Source organism: Sceloporus occidentalis, unplaced genomic scaffold, assembly GCF_023333645.1.
Source record: "Sceloporus occidentalis isolate IW3139 unplaced genomic scaffold, rSceOcc1.0.p SCAF_1, whole genome shotgun sequence".
NCBI classification, from domain to species: domain Eukaryota; kingdom Metazoa; phylum Chordata; class Lepidosauria; order Squamata; family Phrynosomatidae; genus Sceloporus; species Sceloporus occidentalis.
The window spans coordinates 125,006,241-125,026,999 of record NW_028316981.1 but is presented as its reverse complement, the minus strand read 5'-3'; the positions used below and the strand labels follow the sequence as shown (position 1 = coordinate 125,026,999).

The 20,759-nt window shown below is 42.8% G+C and overlaps 1 protein-coding gene across 1 annotated transcript; it reads right to left on the bottom strand.

The window, feature by feature from the left end:
- Positions 1–6,906: 6,906 nt before the first annotated feature.
- On the bottom strand, positions 6,907–12,278 carry LOC149322090 (uncharacterized). The gene is made up of 4 exons (XM_089507577.1): positions 11,908–12,278; positions 10,710–10,866; positions 10,389–10,580; positions 6,907–7,652 (listed from the first exon to the last, which is right to left on the bottom strand). The coding sequence occupies exons 1-4, from the start codon at positions 12,037–12,039 to the stop codon at positions 7,138–7,140; spliced, it is 996 nt and encodes a 331-aa protein (XP_089363703.1). The 5' UTR covers positions 12,040–12,278; the 3' UTR covers positions 6,907–7,137.
- Between the last annotated feature and the right edge of the window lie 8,481 nt (positions 12,279–20,759).

The window sequence follows — 20,759 nt, the reverse complement described above, 5'->3', positions numbered from 1 at the left end:
TATCTATCTATCTATCTATCTATCTATCTATCTATCTATCTATCTACCTATCTATCTATCTAGAAGACTGCCATTGCCTCAGCTAGTCTGTAAATGTCTCAGCTAGTATCTCCACCTTCCTGCCTTCCTGTCGTTTTTTCTGTTTATCCATCCATACATCTATCTATCTATCCATCTATCTATCTATCTACCTGCTTAAAAATTTAAATTTAGATCATCTACAGCATGTGCTGTGCTTATTATATTACTAATGTTATTTTTCTGGTCTATTTTGCAATCACAGAATATGTCTGGCTTTGAAGCGCTGGGGTTCCCTCAGGTGATTGGAGCAATTGACGGATGCCACATGACGATCAAGGCACCTGCTCACGAGGGACCGCAGTACATAAATCGGAAACAGCAACACTCCATGATTCTACAGGCAACATGTGATCACACTGGAAGATTTATTGATCTGTTCTGTGGACATGCAGGAACAAATCACGACAGTCATGTCCTGCAGGAATCCCCTATTTACCACGCATTAAAGGCTGGACTGTATGTCCAAGGTTCTCCGACTTTGACAATTAAAGGTCAACAGGTCAGGCCGCTTCTTTTGGGCGATGGTGGATATCCCATAAAGCCTTTCTTGCTCATTCCGTTTAAGATCGGGCATAGCAGGAGGGAGGGAGTTTATAATAAGAGACTATCTCGAGCGAGAATCGTGGTTGAAAGAGCATTTGGGCGTTTGAAATCTAGATTTCAAGCACTGCTTAAAGGTCTAGACCTGTCTCTTGAAAATTTACCTTCTGCCATTTTAACTTGCTGTATTCTGCATAACATCATAGAGAGCAATGGAGATGTTCTACTGGGACATAACACTTCTCCTGAGACATATGTCATTGATCCTACTACTTATTTGACTGATCAACAGGAAAGGGAAAAGGGGGAGAGGATTAGAGATGCCTTTGTGGAGTATTTTAATTCATAACATCATACAAAGTGTTACAAAACTTTCATTACAGTTTAATTAAACAAAAAACCATTTTGTGCGCTGTCCATGATAATCATCCTCGTATAGTGCTTCTTCATATATTGCTGGTAAAAGTAATGTAATGCTTATAATCTCAACTTGTATGAAGAGTTACATACCTTACATTTTAATTTACTCAAGCAAAACAATACTTCCGTTGTTGTCTATGACAATTTCCTGGAATAGTGCATTTCCACATATTTTTGGTTTGGAAAATAAAGTTATGTTCGCAATTGCAAGTTGTGTAACTTCCATTGAACTACACATTTGATTGCAGCAGTGGATTGATTACAATCCCAACATTGCGTGAGTAGCTCAGGACCAGTGTTAGTTGTTATGTCTAGGTCCCTTTGGGGGCCTTAATCTCATGGAGTCCCTTTAAAAGAACTATTTTTCCGGTCCCATCACTCAGTGAATTGTCAATGAACTATATTTCCCAAACACACTCTGATATTTGCTTGGAAGAGAGATCTAGTTTCCTTTCTTGCTAAACAAGAGCAATCCCTTGCTTAATTAAAGGCACGTGTACAGGAGCAAAGAGATAGCATATTCTTCTTATAAGAAAGAGTAAATGTTAAATAAATAATAAAGAATAGGAAGTTATCACTGATGCCAGGCCTCCTAGCCTTGCTGGTCAGAAAACAAAGTTACACAGATATTCTTATCAAACAAGCTACAGATGAACATAACCTAAACTACCTAGAATTACTGACTAACACTGTTCGTGGGCTACTCACACAATGATGCGATTTGGATTCTGGAGTTATTGGAACAAGGGAAGTGGCTCGTTGCCATCTCTACCTTCATTCCTGATTCTGTGGGACATGTCAACATATATCTATTCAACATACCTACCCATGAATGCACACACTGACAGCATTACCTCTATGCAAAGCAAATTTTTACATATGTCTACCAGAGGTGGTAGATTTCACTGTGGCAAAGTGTGTATGATTTGTGGAGCACTTTGCATAGTGCTCACACTAACAGCACTATGCATGTTGTCTAACTTGATTGAACTTCATATTTATTTTCAGCTGTTACACATTGCAGTACGAGTTAACAACACTTTCTCACTTTGAGACCACATGTATATGTCAACATTAATCTATTAAACCACCCACCCATCCATGCTTGCAGACCACCTCTCCTCTCCTTTCAAACGCATCATGTCCCTCGCGGCAAAGCCAGAGAGCGCCGCGCTTTGCTATTGGCTACACTCACTCTTCTGTGTTGGAATGCAACGGGTCTGGTCGCTTAATCTCTTAAGGGATGAAGCGCCTCAGACACAGTGCATTGTACTTTCAAGATCCCAGCCTTGAAATCCAGCATACAAGTTTGCACCATTACAATATGTGTTTTATTACTATCCTCATATTCTGCAATTTCAAGAGCCTTTATAATCTGTTTTGCAGCAATTAATTCTCGAAGTAGGAGCACCAACATCATAACAATTCTATCCTCCCAGCCAGCGCTGCAAGGCTAAGTTGCCCCATTACACATTAAGTATTACCTTTTCTAGGCTACCTCCTGCTGTTTCCCCTGGGGAGTATATAAGGGCCTGTTCCCAGGGTCTGGACTTGTGGGTAGAGAAGATGGCGGCTGTAGGAGTGAAGCGTTTTATGTATTGGAGGACAGAGGAGGTTGAGATAATGCTGGGTATCCTTAGGGAGACCCCGCAAGTGGTCCCTCAGTTGATGCAGTCCACTCCGAGGAAAAATATACATTTTTTTCGGCGAGTGGCTGCGGGGCTGAGGGCAAGGGGAGGCTATGTGCGGGACGCGCACATGGCCAGGAGAAAATTTAAATATTTGAAAGGGGCATTTTATGCCCTTATTGACCGCTTTGGACCTGACCCTCCACCATCGGAGCTCCAGAAATTCCCTCAGTTTATGAAGATGAGGGAATTATGGGATATCGCTGGGAGACCTCATCCGAGGGAGAGATTCCCTGCAGGTAATTGATTTACTAATATTTACAGTTACATAATAATAATTTATAACTTATTCAACATTGAAGTAGGATTTGAAATTTAATTTTATTACCACAGCTAAATTAATTTCTTGTACTTAAATTTACACTGATGTATAGCTGCAGGTCATATAAAAATTGTATTGGATCAATAATTTATATAAAAATACGTTAATAAATCTTTTTTTAAAATGGAATATGCATTACATATTCAAATGATTTAAGGTCATCTTCTTGATATTATTACTATTATTTTTATTATTAATAATGTAAATTATTAATAATTAATTATTACAGTACAGATTTATTAATGTTTATAATAATTCCATGAATTGAGACGCGAACATCAATCCCAAAAAAAAATTTTTGCAATGCAGGGAGAAATGCATCTCCACCTCCTCCTAGAGCTGAAGAGGAAATGTCTGAGGGAGGCTTGGGTAAGTTGTCCTTCTGTATAACATTTTAAATTTACAAATAATCAAACATTTAAATCCTACAGTATAAATTATAAACATAACATAATATACTTTACTTTCACTAATAACAGTCAGCAATTTTTCAATTTTTTAAGAAATTTAACATTTAAATATATTATAATGTATTTTAGAGTGTATTGTAATGTTATATATGTTATTGTTATTTACATTGCCTGTACCAAATATTAATCTAGTAATCATACTTACCATTTTAATTAATAACTGTTACATAGCATGCATTATGTATATCAAAAATTATGAAGTTCTTTAATTTAGATCAAACTCATGATTATCATTTCTATGTAGATATGATTGATGAGCAGCAGCAACCTTCTCCAGCCCCATCATCCATTCCTCCTTTGGAGGATGATAATGGTATGTTTTTAATGTTTAGTAATTGTTTAGTAAAATAGTAACTATTTAACTTTAATTTTGATTATATTACACATGTAGGCATCATAGGATCACCTTACAGTACTATTGTTATTTCATATCCTACCCTTCTCGATAAAGGTCATATTAGGGCCAACATGATTTTATTCACTTGAAAAATGCCTGTGGCAGAGATTGCAAGAATAAACACTTAACCCATTAACAATTGCTGAAATGTCATGACTCCTGACCTTTGCAGGCTAACCTATTCAGTGGACAATGGTAACCATTGCTTTTTGATACTTCTCCACAATGATTCATTGTGCTATGAATATATGCCATTGCAAAATCTAATAAACATAGCACATTATACATCAACATTAGTCACATTGTTTCCATTGTTCACCACTTGCTTTCTGATTATCCATTATGGCAATGGATTCCAGCAAGCATGCTTTTGTCATCTCATTGCTTCCAGAGTGAGGAATGTATTCATTGGCCACTAATTGGGCAAAAATATCCTTTGTCAAATGCTGATACTACCAACCTTCCAAAACTGCAGTGGCTTAAATATCACGATTAACAAAGGGCAGCATGACCTCTTGCATGACTTCCAGAATGTCCTCTATTTCAATTTAGCTAGTCAGACATCTGCCAATGTAGTTACTATGTGTGGGTTTAATCAAAACATGGTATGATTTTTCCAGATTTGCAGAGAAGGGTTGCTGAGGTGGAGACGCAGGTTTCCAGCCCAGGAATTAGTAGTGAGTATTTATCTACCAATAATATTGATGAATTAAACATTGCTGATAATAATTAAGTACACTAACTGTAATATCATTGCCACAGACATGTCTTTGGAGCAAAGAGTAAGGGCTCTGGAACAACATGTAGCACTCTTGCCATCCCCTGAAACTTGTACGTATTGTTTACAAATAGCCATTATTGCATGTATAATTCCACATGATGGCTAGGCGAGTAATTAATTGTTTATTTTGTTCTGTTCTCCATAGTCAGAAAGTTGCAGGAGGAGGTTGAAAGCTTGAAGACCTTGCTTGCTGCCCACACTCTGGCCACTATGGCAAAATGAAGTTTGAAATCTGTATATGTTATTATTAGGTTGTTGTTTTGTTGTTTGGTTATGATGTTAAATTAGTTTGTTAGTATTTACTGTTGTTTATAGGGTTTATGGTTTGCAAAGTTATTTCACTTACAAAACAGTGATCACTTTTTTAAGTGTTCACATTGACAGCACTACCTATATTCCCAGACAATGTGGAAAAGAGGAGATGCACTCTACCAGAGGTATTATTTATGTTGTTCTTTTTCAAGCTGTGCCAAACTCTGGTCAGGACATGCCACAGGCCCTGTTTCCACAGCAAGGTGTCTTCTACAAAAAGTTAGCACTTTGTTAGGTCTTTACGTTGACTGCACTACCTATATTCCCAGACAATGTGGAAAAGAGGAGATGCACTCTACCAGAGGTATTATTTATGTTGTTCTTTTTCAAGCTGTGCCAAACTCTGGTCAGGACATGCCACAGGCCCTGTTTCCACAGCAAGGTGTCTTCTACAAAAAGTTTGCACTTTGTTAGGTCTTTACGTTTACCGCACTTCCTATATGCCCAGATAATCTGGTACAGTCTACTGAAGGCAGTGCAGACACCTTGTTTCCAGAACAAGGCTGTAGTGACTAATTTTGCTATGAACCAAAGAACTGTAAGCACTTTGGATAGGGCTCACAGTGACTGCACTACCTCAAAGCCATGTCTGTACTAGATGGTGGATTTCTTGATGTGATCACACTGTTCCTATTCTACCTCAAGTGATATGTAATGTTGCAATTAAAGCCACACTTGTGTAGCACTTTGGATAGTTAACACAGTAACAAATGTAAGATATGTAGCAATTTAAGCAACACTTGTGTAGCACTTTACATTGTTCACACATTGACAAAAGTACTTCTATGCCAAGTGAATGTATAGAAGAACTACTGCACTTTGTGTACCATACCTTTTTTTTCTATAAAAAGATTTTCGTTAGATACAGTGCTATAAATCCAAGATTTGTGGAGCACTTTGCATAGTGCACACACAGTGACTGAACTACCTCTATGCCAATGTAACTTCTACATATGTCTATCAAAGATGATACCTTTCTTAAGCTCATCACAGATTGGCATTGTCTGGTTGAGACCAGTCAAAAACCTTGATTCTACATAAATGATCAGATCATTAACTGCTGCTATGAAAGGTACAGATAAGGAACATGCTGCTTACAGCCAATTGAATTTTAAAAAGCACTAGTGCACTTTGTGTGGCACACATTTTGTCAAGGGCAAGCCATTAGTAAGTACCAGTGCTACAACAGTAATAATTGTGGAGCACTAATTTGCATAGTACACACACTGACATCACTACCTTTATGCCAAGCCAATGTTTACATATGGCTACCAGAGGTAGTAGAATACCCTCTTCTCATTAAACATTGGCAATTTGTTGAAAAAGCATATGTTCAACAGCAAGGCTGTTACTTTTTCACTTTGCTATAACTGTACGGTTTCTAGATCACTTTGCATAGTGCACACAATGACAGCACTACCTCTATGCCAAGCCATTGTTTACATATGTCTACATATGTTTATATATGTTTACATATATATTTATGTATATATACATATATGTGTGTGTACATATGTTTACATAGGTGGTAGATTATTTTGTTATGATCATACTGTGTCAATGTGTGTTAAACACATTTTACTACGTTACATGTTATTCCTATAACGGTAATATATGTTGAATACCATTATGTACAACATTCTATGTTAATCTCAGGTAAAGACATGTCACATACCTCTATATGTCTTCTTAACACTATATCAGAGGTTTGACAGGGTAAATCATGACAAGAATTTGAAGTCAACATATGCACTTTTCTATACAATGAAGTGTTGATACAACCATGTTACCAATACAAATGTATATAATTTTTCCTTTTTAAAAACTGTTAGTGATGCAGTTTTGTAATAAAGTTAATAATATTTTCCTGTCAAATTTTTACCCACATTGTGATTTATTTCTAGTGCATTACAAATAGTACAACAGTGTTCTCTACATCCAAATTAATTTGCTTAAACTAAAGTCTTCACTAAAACAAACATAATACATCAAAATCCTGCAGCAGAAAAGAATAGAGCAAACACATAGCACAAAACCAATTCAACTATCTATGCATTACCATTTATTACAGCTAAAATCCTAAAATTTCTGACATGCAGTAACTAATCGTACTGTTATTTCTTTAATCATGGAGAAAAAGGTACAGGCTTCTTTATTACTCTTGGGGCCCGGAACTTTCTAGAAATATCCAAGGCAACACTTGGACCGGGGTTGACTGGTTGCTCTTCTGAACACTGTGAGGTTTTGTTTTCTTTTGCGCATGCATCTAATTCATTTGTTGGAAGACATTGTTCTTCACATTGTACATTATCAGCAACCTTTCTCTTCACACGCCTAACAACCCTGACTGGTTTTGACTGTCTCATTGCACACTCCTCCTTGTATGTATTTGTAAACTCTTTTAAAACACCTATTAACTCCTTGAAATTAGACCTTGTTTCTTCTAGATACAACTTTTTCCATTGCATTTCTTCCTTAAAATGATCATTACTGTTTTCCACTAGAGTCTCCACATTTTTCCTTGAGGTTACCATCAATTCACGACCCAACAATTCATAATTTGCTTTTCCAGATTTTTTCCTAATTAAAGCAAGCCTCTCCGAGGGGGTGAGTGATGCAATTTGTCTTGCAGAGTAAGTTTCTGAAAGTATAAAATATGAAAAATATTTGTAAGTTTCTTGCATTTTTAAAAATTCTTAAATTTAAAAATTATTTAAAATATCATTACATATATAACATTGTTGAATATTACAAAATTACATTCAGATAAGAATTTGTTAATTCATTTATGAATATGATTTATAGAAGCTAACATTTATTTTTTTGTTAAAAATCCCCCACCCCAAGTCAGAGAGGAAGAGCAGAAATAATTATGCTGGCTGCAGAATTCAGCCATGTAGTTCAGGCCTGGGAAGTGGTGGGGGTTTGTGCATATCAATAATGTCCCTTGCATAGGAGGTAGAGGAGAGGTACATCTGCATTTGAAATGCCAGCCCACATCTCCCTCCCTCTTTAAGGAATCATGTTCCTCTAGTTCCAATCCCAGCCTGGCTGGCTATTAAACAAAGGAAAATGACATTTTCCTCTGTCCACATATCTCCCCCCCTTCCCATTGCTGGAGAGGAAAGGGGAACAATGAACAGAAAGGCCTTCACCAGCGACACCTCTGTCCAGTCACATACTCTCAGCCTCAGCCACTGCTGGCTGCAGAATTCAGCCATGTAGTTCAGGCCTGGGAAGTGGTGGGGGTTTGTGCATATCAATAATGTCCCTTGCATAGGAGGTAGAGGAGAGGTACATCTGCATTTGAAATGCCAGCCCACATCTCCCTCCCCCTTTAAGGAATCATGTTCCTCTAGTTCCAATCCCAGCCTGGCTGGCTATTAAACAAAGGAAAATGACATTTTCCTCTGTCCACATATCTCCCCCCCTTCCCATTGCTGGAGAGGAAAGGGGAAAAATGAACAGAAAGGCCTTCACCAGCGACACCTCTGTCCAGTCACATACTCTCAGCCTCAGCCACTGCTGGCTGCAGAATTCAGCCATGTAGTTCAGGCCTGGGAAGTGGTGGGGGTTTGTGCATATCAATAATGTCCCTTGCATAGGAGGTAGAGGAGAGGTACATCTGCATTTGAAATGCCAGCCCACATCTCCCTCCCCCTTTAAGGAATCATGTTCCTCTAGTTCCAATCCCAGCCTGGCTGGCTATTAAACAAAGGAAAATGACATTTTCCTCTGTCCACATATCTCCCCCCCTTCCCATTGCTGGAGAGGAAAGGGGAACAATGAACAGAAAGGCCTTCACCAGCGACACCTCTGTCCAGTCACATACTCTCAGCCTCAGCCACTGCTGGCTGCAGAATTCAGCCATGTAGTTCAGGCCTGGGAAGTGGTGGGGGTTTGTGCATATCAATAATGTCCCTTGCATAGGAGGTAGAGGAGAGGTACATCTGCATTTGAAATGCCAGCCCACATCTCCCTCCCCCTTTAAGGAATCATGTTCCTCTAGTTCCAATCCCAGCCTGGCTGGCTATTAAACAAAGGAAAATGACATTTTCCTCTGTCCACATATCTCCCCCCCTTCCCATTGCTGGAGAGGAAAGGGGAACAATGAACAGAAAGGCCTTCACCAGCGACACCTCTGTCCAGTCACATACTCTCAGCCTCAGCCACTGCTGGCTGCAGAATTCAGCCATGTAGTTCAGGCCTGGGAAGTGGTGGGGGTTTGTGCATATCAATAATGTCCCTTGCATAGGAGGTAGAGGAGAGGTACATCTGCATTTGAAATGCCAGCCCACATCTCCCTCCCCCTTTAAGGAATCATGTTCCTCTAGTTCCAATCCCAGCCTGGCTGGCTATTAAACAAAGGAAAATGACATTTTCCTCTGTCCACATATCTCCCCCCCTTCCCATTGCTGGAGAGGAAAGGGGAACAATGAACAGAAAGGCCTTCACCAGCGACACCTCTGTCCAGTCACATACTCTCAGCCTCAGCCACTGCTGGCTGCAGAATTCAGCCATGTAGTTCAGGCCTGGGAAGTGGTGGGGGTTTGTGCATATCAATAATGTCCCTTGCATAGGAGGTAGAGGAGAGGTACATCTGCATTTGAAATGCCAGCCCACATCTCCCTCCCCCTTTAAGGAATCATGTTCCTCTAGTTCCAATCCCAGCCTGGCTGGCTATTAAACAAAGGAAAATGACATTTTCCTCTGTCCACATATCTCCCCCCCTTCCCATTGCTGGAGAGGAAAGGGGAACAATGAACAGAAAGGCCTTCACCAGCGACACCTCTGTCCAGTCACATACTCTCAGCCTCAGCCACTGCTGGCTGCAGAATTCAGCCATGTAGTTCAGGCCTGGGAAGTGGTGGGGGTTTGTGCATATCAATAATGTCCCTTGCATAGGAGGTAGAGGAGAGGTACATCTGCATTTGAAATGCCAGCCCACATCTCCCTCCCTCTTTAAGGAATCATGTTCCTCTAGTTCCAATCCCAGCCTGGCTGGCTATTAAACAAAGGAAAATGACATTTTCCTCTGTCCACATATCTCCCCCCCTTCCCATTGCTGGAGAGGAAAGGGGAACAATGAACAGAAAGGCCTTCACCAGCGACACCTCTGTCCAGTCACATACTCTCAGCCTCAGCCACTGCTGGCTGCAAAGCCATGTTCCTCTCTGACCACATATCTCCCCCCTCCACATTGCAGGAGAGGAATGGGAGAAATAAAAAGGAAGGCCATTGTAATGACCTTTCTGTAGAATGTTATTCAGTGTTGTTGGGGGGTGGGGAAGAATGTGGCCATACAATGCTGCTGGGCTAATGAGACAAAATTAAATGTGGAATGTAAGGGGTTTGGAAGGGTATGAAATGGACTAACCGCTTGGTTGAACAGGCTGTAGATTCGGAAATTCTGGTTCATCTGGCTCCACATCACCAGAAATTGCCTGTTCAGGGACGCACTCTCCCATTGGCACCGTATCATCTTGCTCAGAGTCAATTACAGTCATGTCTTCATCTCTTTCTTCCTGTACTGAAGTCAAGTTCAAAACAAAGTGTTCTTGAACAGCATCTGCAGAATTAAAAAGGGTTGGTGGTACAGTAATTTCTGAAACGGCTTTGCAACATATATTATTGCAAACATCTTGAAATTTGTACTCGCCAATACATAGGATGTTTTAATTTTTTGCAATAATCTTACCTTGAGTAAATAGATCCTCAGATGACACATCAGGTGTTGAGCTAAGAGGTTGCGTGTTGGGTGGCATTTCTGTAGGGTTGGTTTTTTTCTCAAACCTTAAAGCATTTCCCCCTGCTGCTCTTTTCGCTTCAATGCTAGCGTCTCCAGCAAAGACGTCCTGTAGTTCATGGAAAAATGGAAAATCAATAGCTCCCATCCCACTGGTTTTTGACATCTGAAGAGATTTCTTAAAACCGCGTTTCAGCGATTTCGCCTTCGTTCTGCATTCCGAAGCAGAACGATTAAATCCATGTTTACGTAGTTGAGACGCAATTTTTTCATACACACAGATGTTCCTGTGGTTTTTGCTAAGTTGCATCTGCACTGTCTCTTCTCCCCAAATAGCAATCAAACATCTAGTCTCTTCTACTTTCCAGCTAGCGCCCCTTCCTCCAACTTGTGTTCTTTCTTCCATAGCTAAATTAGTTTCAGGGTAGCCAAAATGAGGCTGGAACAAGCACAAGTTGTCTTCACCTCACCTCAAAAGTGATTTCAAAAATGGCTCTGGAAGTTGTAGGCGGAAATGGGGGAGGGAGCAAGGCAGTAAAGGTGCTAATTTCTCACCTTTGAAGCACTGCAGCAATGTGTCCCCATGGCAACGAGAAGTAGCCCTTTCCCGTCATTTGTTATGCCAGCCAGGCATGGACCAAGGATGCTGGAAACAGATACCCATCCCCCGCTGCCCACCGCTACTGCTTGCTACTCCCCCTAAAGGCTTGTCTTGTAATACCAGCAAAACAAAATTTCTTAACCCCCCCAAACCAAACCTTCTTCAGGCCTCAGTTACAAATAGAATTGAACTGGCCAAGCAAATAATATGAAAACCCTCCACCTACAGCTTAACTTTCCACCCTCTACCGTCCTCAGTAACACTAAAATAAAACATCATCCAAAAAAAGTATCATGATTGATGGTTACTATTACTAGGTAGCACAGCGGAAATTTATGACTTCAGAAACAAATAAATGTAATATTAGCATCACACAGCATAGGGGGGGAAAAAAAGCCGGCAAGCGCCTGTCAGAGAAGGGCCAGCTGAGCTCCGTTTGACAGATGCAGCAGGCGCTTAGTTAACAGGGGATCCAGGCGCTTGAACGATTCAGGGAACGAGCGCCTCTGGCAAAAATAAAATATTAAAAAAATTAAAACGAGTCCTTACCTTTCTTTTCTGCAACAAGATCAAGGCTTGAGCAACGGACAAAGGAAAGATGGCGGCGGTCACGACGGATGGGGACAGAAAGGGCAACTCCCCCAGGGACAGCCCCCATCGCGGTCCGCTCCTCCCATCCATCTAACACGAATCCACGGCTGTCGTTCCTATTTAAATACTCCGGTTCCTAACTCGAATCAATGGAAAACTGTAGGTTGGACCCTAGTGTTTTTTTAACACGCGTTAAATGAGGAAGAATCGATTTAAAATTTTATCCCGCTCTACGATTCGATTTCTAATGGGGACGAATGCGGGTTGCTCTAGAACCGTTCTAGGTATAAATCGAATCCTAATAGGAACGGCACTCCTTGAATTCGATTCAGAACGCGGGGTTTCACCTAATGGGAACATCCCATTAGTCAAAATCCCAGCCCAGAGAAAAGGTTGCTGTAGCCAGTTTGGGGGGTGGTGCTGGTGACTGACAACCATCCAAAGTGTATGAGGATGGCTAAGAACTTGAAAACATTCCAGCATCTTGGAAGATGCTTTAAAGGAGGGGAACCTGTGGCTATCCAGATCTTGTTGGACTGCAACTCCCATCACAGCTTGCCATTGGCTGAGTTAGCCAAGGCTTATGGGAGTTCAATGAGACCTAGCTGGCCACAAGTTCCCTACCACTGATCTTAAAGGCAATTCCAGTTCTGTCATTTAACAATGGCGGGATACATACCGCCATATAGTACGTATTGTATACGTACTAGGGTTAGGAAGGGGCGGTGTTTCTGCACCCCCTAACCCTAGTACGTATACAATACGTACAAGATGGCGGCGCCCCTTCCACATGGGCGCCGCCATCTTTACGTACTGGACGCATAGCGTCCAGACGTGTCGCGGCGCCTATGACGTCGCGAGTCCGCGCCAGGCGCCTCGCGACATCATAGAGGCGCCGCAGGAAGAAGCTCCGAAATGGAGCTTCTTTTTTGCTCCGCGCGGGAGCCGCGCGGTTTGACTGCTGCAGCTCCCGCGCGGAGCAAACGGCGGCGGCGGGGAAGCGCCGCAAAGCGGCGGTTTGTATCCCGCCAATGTTATAGCTGTGTGTGTGTGTGTGTGAATAGATTCACATTATACAAGTGGAGCACGATGCTTCCTCTGAAATTACTGTAGCTGAGATCTGCAGTTTAGGGAGGGATGTTTAGAATCCTCAGCCAGAGATCTCCTTTGGTGCCTCTCACCAAACTACAAATCCCAAGATTTTGTAGTATTCAGCCATGGTTGTTAGATTGGAATCACTGCATTATAAATAAATGTGAAGCATGACAGGGTCCTGGTCTGTACCTTTCCACCCAACAGGTATCCACCAGGTTTTGCACTTCTCTGAATATTTGGAGATAATGCTCAGCATTGTAAATGCATCAACATATGCATTTAAATGTACATTTTGAGCAAAAGAGTCTTTTTTTACTTTTGTCATTATCTACTGAGGAAAATGAAGGCTTGTGTTATAAAGATCTTTTGGCAGTTCTTGGAGGAGTTGCAAGAGCTGAGATTGCCAGACCATGGCAAAATGCCCAAAGACTCTAATTTCATAGACATTTTAATAGCATATGGCTAGTTGCATTTGTGGAAAAACTGACCTGCCATTTTCACATGATGAGAGGAGAAATAAAAGCAGAAAGTTTTACAGCAACTTGGTACCAATTTTAAATAGAGTTTCAAATATATTAAAAAGAAATGCATTAAAGATAAAGAGCAGCTTACAAGAAATCAATCAGATTTTGCGGGCAGCAGATATTTAGAAAAGTAACTAATAATAGACATTACATATTGGTGAATGTATACAGACATAAATGCACATATTATTTATGTGATTTGATTTGATAATGTATGACTGTATTTGACATATTGATATAATTATACAGTTAGTTTGGAGGGAAGACATTATCAAATTTAAAAAATGAAAAATATTTGAGTGAAATAATACTCATTTACATTCTTAGAGATGAGATAGCATTTATATATGTATTTTGAGAGAAAATGTATTTTTGTAGGTTTTAAAATATGTGTTAACATAATATTTTGGAAGGCTGAAAATGCAGTTTAATGTGCAAATGGAAAGCATTATAGGTAGAAAAGTATGAAAGTGACACGGATTGGTAGGAGGCCAAGGACTATTTCCCCTGCTTTCCTATCATTCCAAAAAGTGAGCTATGATAGGACTGTCATGCGCTGAATATTGAATTCAACAATATTGAAAGCACACCATCCCATCCTTCGTTTCGCTTCAGTAGACTTCTGCTTTTCTTTTAACTACAGCAGTTGCTATAGTTTCGGCTTTGGCAGAGATGTCTTCCTAATAAACTTTGGTGGTTTTTTTTTAAAAAGTGGGGAGCCATTACAAGGCAGTTGCTCTGATTTCACATTAGGTTGAAGCTTGGCAAGGAGCCGTCCATATGTAAAAACCATCTCCTTTTCAGTCCTCTGAGCATTAGCAGAGTGTGTGCAGCTTTCACACCAGAGAATTATCAGCACAGATGCAAAGTCCTTAAATTGCTTTTTATTACTTTTAAAGACAATGGAACATTATTGCAAAACAGGCCATAAGGATTCAGCACTGCAGGTACAAGCAAGAGAATGCCAGAGACCTCCTGCTGCTCTCTCAGTTTTGTTGCTTTGTTTCTGCAGTTTGCCTTGCTTATTTTTTGTTTGTTTGTTTTCTGCCTCCATTTTCTTCCTTTTTGTACTCAGACACCAAGTAGTTCTCAAGTAGCTCCTTTCCTTTCCCCTCTGGGCTCTGCATACAAGAAAGGGGAAGGGTAAAGACATTTGCCTGGGAGGCCGGCGCTATAAACCACAAGAGAACGTGTTGGTAGAAAGGCCACAACTTTATTAACATCAGCAAACCAGAACAGTAGGGTTGGCACAAAGCATAAGGTTAGGATCTGAAGCATTGACTAACCCCACGGTTAATCGATAAGCAGCATGCCTGGTGACCGCCAGGCGTTGGGATGACCTAGGGGCTAAGGAACGCCAGCTGGCCGCCATAACACCAGGCGCTCTCTAGTTCTCAAAGCCTCTAGTCACCAGGAGGCATAACCAAGTTGTGGCCCCCACAATGGCCACAACGCAAGACCTGCTTGCCCCCGGGTCCCTGATGACTCCCAAACCAGTGCTCCATAGCCCTGGTATCCAAACCAACCAGATCCTGGCCTATGCTGCTGCCCCAAGTTGTGACAAAAAAACCCAGCACCCTAGCGGAGGGTGGGTGGGAGAGCTGAGCTGCAAATGGCTGCGGGGCCTGGCCGCATGGCCCTTATATAGGCCAAGGTCCCACCTCCTCACCTAATGGTGAGGCTCCTCCTCCAGGGCGGCCCAGCCAATGGAGGACCGGAGCCTCACCATAGACACTTCCTCCGCCCCTACCCGAGTGACGTGGGCAGAAGGGGAGGGCCCTTGTGCCCGGCGCCACCAATCGGGGCAGAGGGCGGCCCCAACCCGGAAGTTAGGGCCAGGGAGCCGTGCTGGCTCCCTCCAGCAAAGCAGCCGGCCCGCACAGTCGGGCAGCCGCATTTTCTTCTTGACCATTTATGTGCAGTTTCTAGGGTAGGAGTCCCATTCCCCCAGCAGTCTCCACTGACATCCTTAGAAAAAAGAACAAAGGGAAGCCACCAAAGCTGAGCTCAAGAAACAAATGATAGAATCAAAAATAGAAAAGACCTGAGGCAGAACACAACAGTGGATTTTCATGTGTAGGCCAGTAAAATGCAGCAGAATAGATAAGAAAGGGGCAATCCTCCTTCTCACAGCAGCCTTCCATGCACCCTCAAAGATAGCTTTGGACAGATGGAGAAACCCCCAAGGATAGCTTTTGGGTGGCACAGAGGGATGACAGGGGCACAATGGACACAAGGGCATACATTTCACAGCACCCAGCAGCACCATGTTTAATTTAGCCCATAGGTGCCTAAGAGAAAACACTTCCATTTCAAAATGGCAGAGACAGTCCTGAATAATCCTCTTCAACCCACTTTTGCAGCTGTTTTAAAAATGTCCTAGTTCAGTAATGGCAAACCTTTTAGAGACTGATTGCCCAAACTGCAACCCAAACCCACTTATCTATTGTGAAATGCTAAAATGGCGGGGGGGAGGGGGGGAGGAAGGTAGGAGGTAAGCCAGGACAGCTAGGAGGAGGGGGGGAGGAAGAGGAGGGAGAAGGGAGAATGGGATGACTTGGGGGGAGGAAGAGGAGAAAGGAGAACAGAGGACAAGGGGGATGCGGTGTGGCAGGTGTGGGAGGGGAAAAGGAAGAAGAGGAAGGAGGAAGAGGTGGCAGTCTGGGACACCAGATTGTTTTCAAAAGGATTTCCTGTGTGATCCAGATCTCTCTGGTAGTGAGTTCTAAATGTCTGGATCTTGTGGCACCATGAAAAAGCCACGGTAGATTACCATGATAGAGTCACCTTAGAGTTGCCATAAGTTGGAAATAACTTGTAGGCACAGAACAATAAAAACAGCATCAGAAAGCCAATGTGGATCAGTGTTGGGGCAACAGTATGCGTGCCCACAGAGAGGGCTCTGAGTGTCTCCTCTGGCACATGTGCCATAGGTTTGCCATCACTGTCCTAGTTTTTCTCTCCTCCTTCCACTTTCCCCTTTGTCCTCAGCTTAATTTGCTGCATACTGAATTGATAACATAAATGTAGTTTGCACTCAAATTAATTCAAAGAGGAGGGAGATGAGAGGAAGAAGTATAAACTTGATCTCACCTGTAGATTCAAGGAAAAGCAAACTGCTGCAGCCTCTCCTAGCTTGTATGTTTTTCTTCACTAACTTTTGTGATCTTGACCACACCCTGATTTTGCTTGGCCACATGTGTCCTGGACCTGGTTCTCATCTGTGAAATGTTGGAGGGTATGAGACCTAAGGGGTGGAACCTACCTGGTACTTCCTGATTTCATTTTGACAGTAAGATGGTGGCACTCAACAGTCAGATCTTTCAGGTCACAGAGAGACATTGAGGGATGGGGGAAAGACAGTGTGATGGACAATGAGACTATTACCTTGTTCTGACTAGCTCTTTATTGTCTACACCTAGGGTTGCCATAAGTCAGGACCTCCAAACCGGGACAAGTGTAGGACAACATTTTCAAATGTAGGACAGGTTTTTTTTTAAAATGGAGGACACGCAAAAAATTTGAGGGTTTTTAAAAAATGTTAATATAAATGCATGTTTTTTAGGCATGATCAAAATGGAGGACATTTTGGCATTATTCCTAGACAGATGGCAGAAATGTACTTGCCCTCAGGTTCAACTGTACTTCTCAGAAGTGTGTACATGGTCAAGGGACTGTGGTTTTTCTTCACTGCGCATGAGTTTGTAAAAATCACAGCAAGTTACATTGGCCGTGCCTCAGAGGCTTGTTGATCTCAATATCATCATCATCATCATCATCATCATCATCATCATCATCATCATCAATAAAAGTTTTATTTATATACCGCCCTTCTTATAATCAGGGCAGTGCACAACACATCAAATACAAATTACAAGTACAAATACAAATACAATATAAATGCAAATACAAATACAGGCGGGGTACAGACCGCCGCTTTGCAGCGGTCTGGCGCCGCCGCCAGAAGGTCCGCGGGGGAGCCGGAGCCTTCAAACGGCCCGACTCCCGCGCGGACCGAAAAAAGAAGCTCCAAAATGGAGCTTCTTTTTGCGTCGCGTTTGCGACGTAGCGAGGCGCCAGGGGCGCGCTCGCTACGTCAGCAGCGGCGCGACGCGTCTGGACGCTGTGCGTCCGATGCGTAAAGATGGCGGCGCCCATGTAGAAGGGGCGCCGCCATCTTGTACGGACGGAGTCCGTACTAAGCCATGGGGCGTCTAAAAGAGACGCCCCTTTTTTAAAATGGGACGTCCTCCGGACGTCCCAAATGGCGGTGCGGAAAGCACCACAGTAAAGCTATTAAAACCCGTATTAAAAAACCCCATTCTAGCCAGCTACCACTGCTGTCAGAGGGGGGAAAGACTAGCTGGAATTTGTGTCTGGGAATGCTAGTTGGAACAGGAAGGTTTTTAGTTCCTTCCTGAACTGGGCCAGGGAGGTGGCCGAGCGGAGCTCCATGGGCAGCGTGTTCCAGAGGGTCGGGGCAATGATGGTGTATGACCTCCTTGATGTGGAGGCTAGTCTAGCCCCTGGGACCCTCAATAGTTGCTGCCCAGATGTTCTGAGGGTGTGGGGCGGAATGTATGGGGAGAGGCAGTCCTCTAGATATCCTGGGCCCAAGACATGTATGGCTTTATAGGTTATAACCAACACCTTGTATTGCGCCCGGAAGCGGATGGGCAGCCAGTGTAGATCTTTAAGTACAGGTGTAATATGACTGGTCCTGGATGTACCAGTGACCAATCTGGCTGCCATGTTCTGTACCATCTGTAGCTTCCGGGTGTGGTACAAGGGTTGCCCCATGTAGAGCGCATTGCAGAAATCCAGTCGAGAGGTTACCAGAGCATGTACTACCGTTTCAAGGTCCCTCTGGCCCAGGTATGGGCGCAGCTGGCGTATAAGCCGAAGCTGATAACAGGTGCTCCTGACCGTCACATCCACCTGAGATTTAAGGTGAAGCAACGAGTCAAGGAGCACCCCCAGACTGCGCACGGAGTCCTTCACAGGAAGCGTGATCCCGTTCAGGACAGGTGGAACCACCGCCATTCCCGGGCCAGGGGAACCTATGACAAGTACCTCCGTTTTCTCTGGATTCAGACTGAATCATCACCACCACTATAATTATCTAAGAAAGGCAGACTTGTTAGCATTCAAAGCGCCATAAATACACAGAAAATGCACTTGCATATATTTAATAATAAAAAATAATGAAAAAAAATAAAAAACAAGGCAGGTGTGTATATATTTAATAATAAAAATTAATGTAATAAAATAAAAAACAAGCAATAATAAAAATTAATAAAATAAAATAAAAACAAGCAATAATAAAAATCAATGAAATAAAATAAAAAAGCAATAATAAAAATAAATGAAATAAAAAAACAAAAAATAAGTATTTTATATTTTTAAAAATTAATTTTTAAAAAAACCCAAGGCAGACCTGAAATGGCCACTGACTCACCTTTCCACTTCCTCCTCCTCTTCATCCTCCCCCTCCTCCTCAGCGCAAGGGCTCTTGGGAAGCCCCACACGAGGGCTCGCAAGTGGAGGATGTGCTGCGGCCCGGGCGGCGCGAGCAAGGGAAGAGGAGCCTATCCCCTTTGGCCAGCTGGCCAATGGCTGGCTGGCCCAAGGGGACGAGCTCCTCCGTCATAGCCCCGCCCACGGGCGGGAAAGCCCCACTGTGGGCGGCGTGGTGGCGGTGGCGGTGGCGAGGAGGAGGAGGGCGGCGCTGGTGGGGAGAGGAGGGGGAGGTGGGTTGGCGGCCAGCCACATTAGCGGCCGCGGCAATGGCCGCGTGAGCGGTGCCGGCCCGGAGGCTGGGACAAAGGCTGGGATGGGGGGGAACCGGGCCGCGGTGGGCAGGGCCCCCCCAAAAGTGGGTTTGTCCGGGGGGCTGCCGGAATATGGCATCCCTATCTACACCAGATGGCAGCCACTCTCCTGTATTGCTGAGATGTCATTTTCTGTCAGCCTCAGGGGTGGGCAAGGGCAAACCCCCTTTGAACAAATCGTGCCAAGAAAACCCAGTGATATGTTTTTCTTAGGGTCACCATAAGTTGGAAATGACTTGAAGGCACACAATAACAAGAAGCTGGGGGAATGCAGGAATTTCTGTTTACAAACCATGTGCTTTAGTCTTGAGGTTGTGCTTAAGAGCCAGTTATACATCTGTTTTTTTCTGAGGTTTTGGTTACTAGAACCTTTACTAGTTACTGTGTCTGTCTTTTTTCCTAGAGATTAAAGCAAGCCACCCTGCCTACATTCACCCTGAAATGGCCAAGATATTCTAGTTGCATCAACATAACTAGGATTTGTATAATTTTTGTGTCTGAGAACTGTAAACTTAAAATGACCTACACATTAAAAAATCTAGTCTCCAAGGCCTGGAATTTGCAAGGCTGTTTCTTCAAAATCCTTTGCTATGATCAAACCCACAGCAAATCAGTGAGCTGGAAGGAAAAGGAAGAAATCTGTGATTTTCTTATTCAGTCCTCACCGCCTCCTCCTTTCACTCTGAGTAATTTTGTCAGGGGAAAACTGACATGCTTCTAAAGAAGGAAAGCAGAGCCTTTGTCTTTTTCTCACTTTGCTGGGATGTTGTCTCGTCCTTTGACTCCTGCGCGCTATCTGTCAGACTTATTCCGACACCTGTTATAATAAATGAACCATAGCAGGAATTGTCTTCCAGACTGTTCATCTAGAACAGTGCAGTCCAGCGCATTAGACAATTAGAAAACAATTACAAAAGCAAGGTCTATCGGAAGGGTGTTTCTTAATTTCTTGTCACTGGTCCTGTTTTTCCCCATCTGCTCTGCTTTTGTCCTCTTTTCCAGATTGTTCAGGATGATCATCACTGCTTTTTGAAAATCTGGTAGACTTTTTTTTCCTATCTTTTTTTTAAAAGGCAAGATACATGCAAGAAACCTGGGACATGTTCTTCTTGCACATGTTCTATGTTTTGTGCCTTCTGCTTCTCTTGCAACTACCTTTGCTTGATCCATTTAGCCAGGTGAATTCAGTCAAAATCAGGAGATGACACAGTAGTTGTCACTGGAGAGCAAGGCAAGGAGCAGGCAGAGGGCAAAGCTAGAGGCAAGGGAAGACAAGCTAGAAACAAAGAGCAATAAGGAGCACAGGACAACACAACATGGCTGAAGAAAAAAACAAGAATGCACATCAAATAATGATTAG

Excerpts from the sequence above, each read along its gene's own strand:
- LOC149322090 (XM_089507577.1), bottom strand. The coding sequence starts at position 12,039 with ATGGATGGGAGGAGCGGACCGCGATGGGGGCTGTCCCTGGGGGAGTTG. Across the intron at positions 10,867-11,907 it reads TCTTGTTGCAGAAAAGAAAG|GACGTCTTTGCTGGAGACGC; the intron begins GTAAGGACTCGT and ends CATGAACTACAG. Across the intron at positions 10,581-10,709 it reads TGAGGATCTATTTACTCAAG|ATGCTGTTCAAGAACACTTT; the intron begins GTAAGATTATTG and ends TTAATTCTGCAG.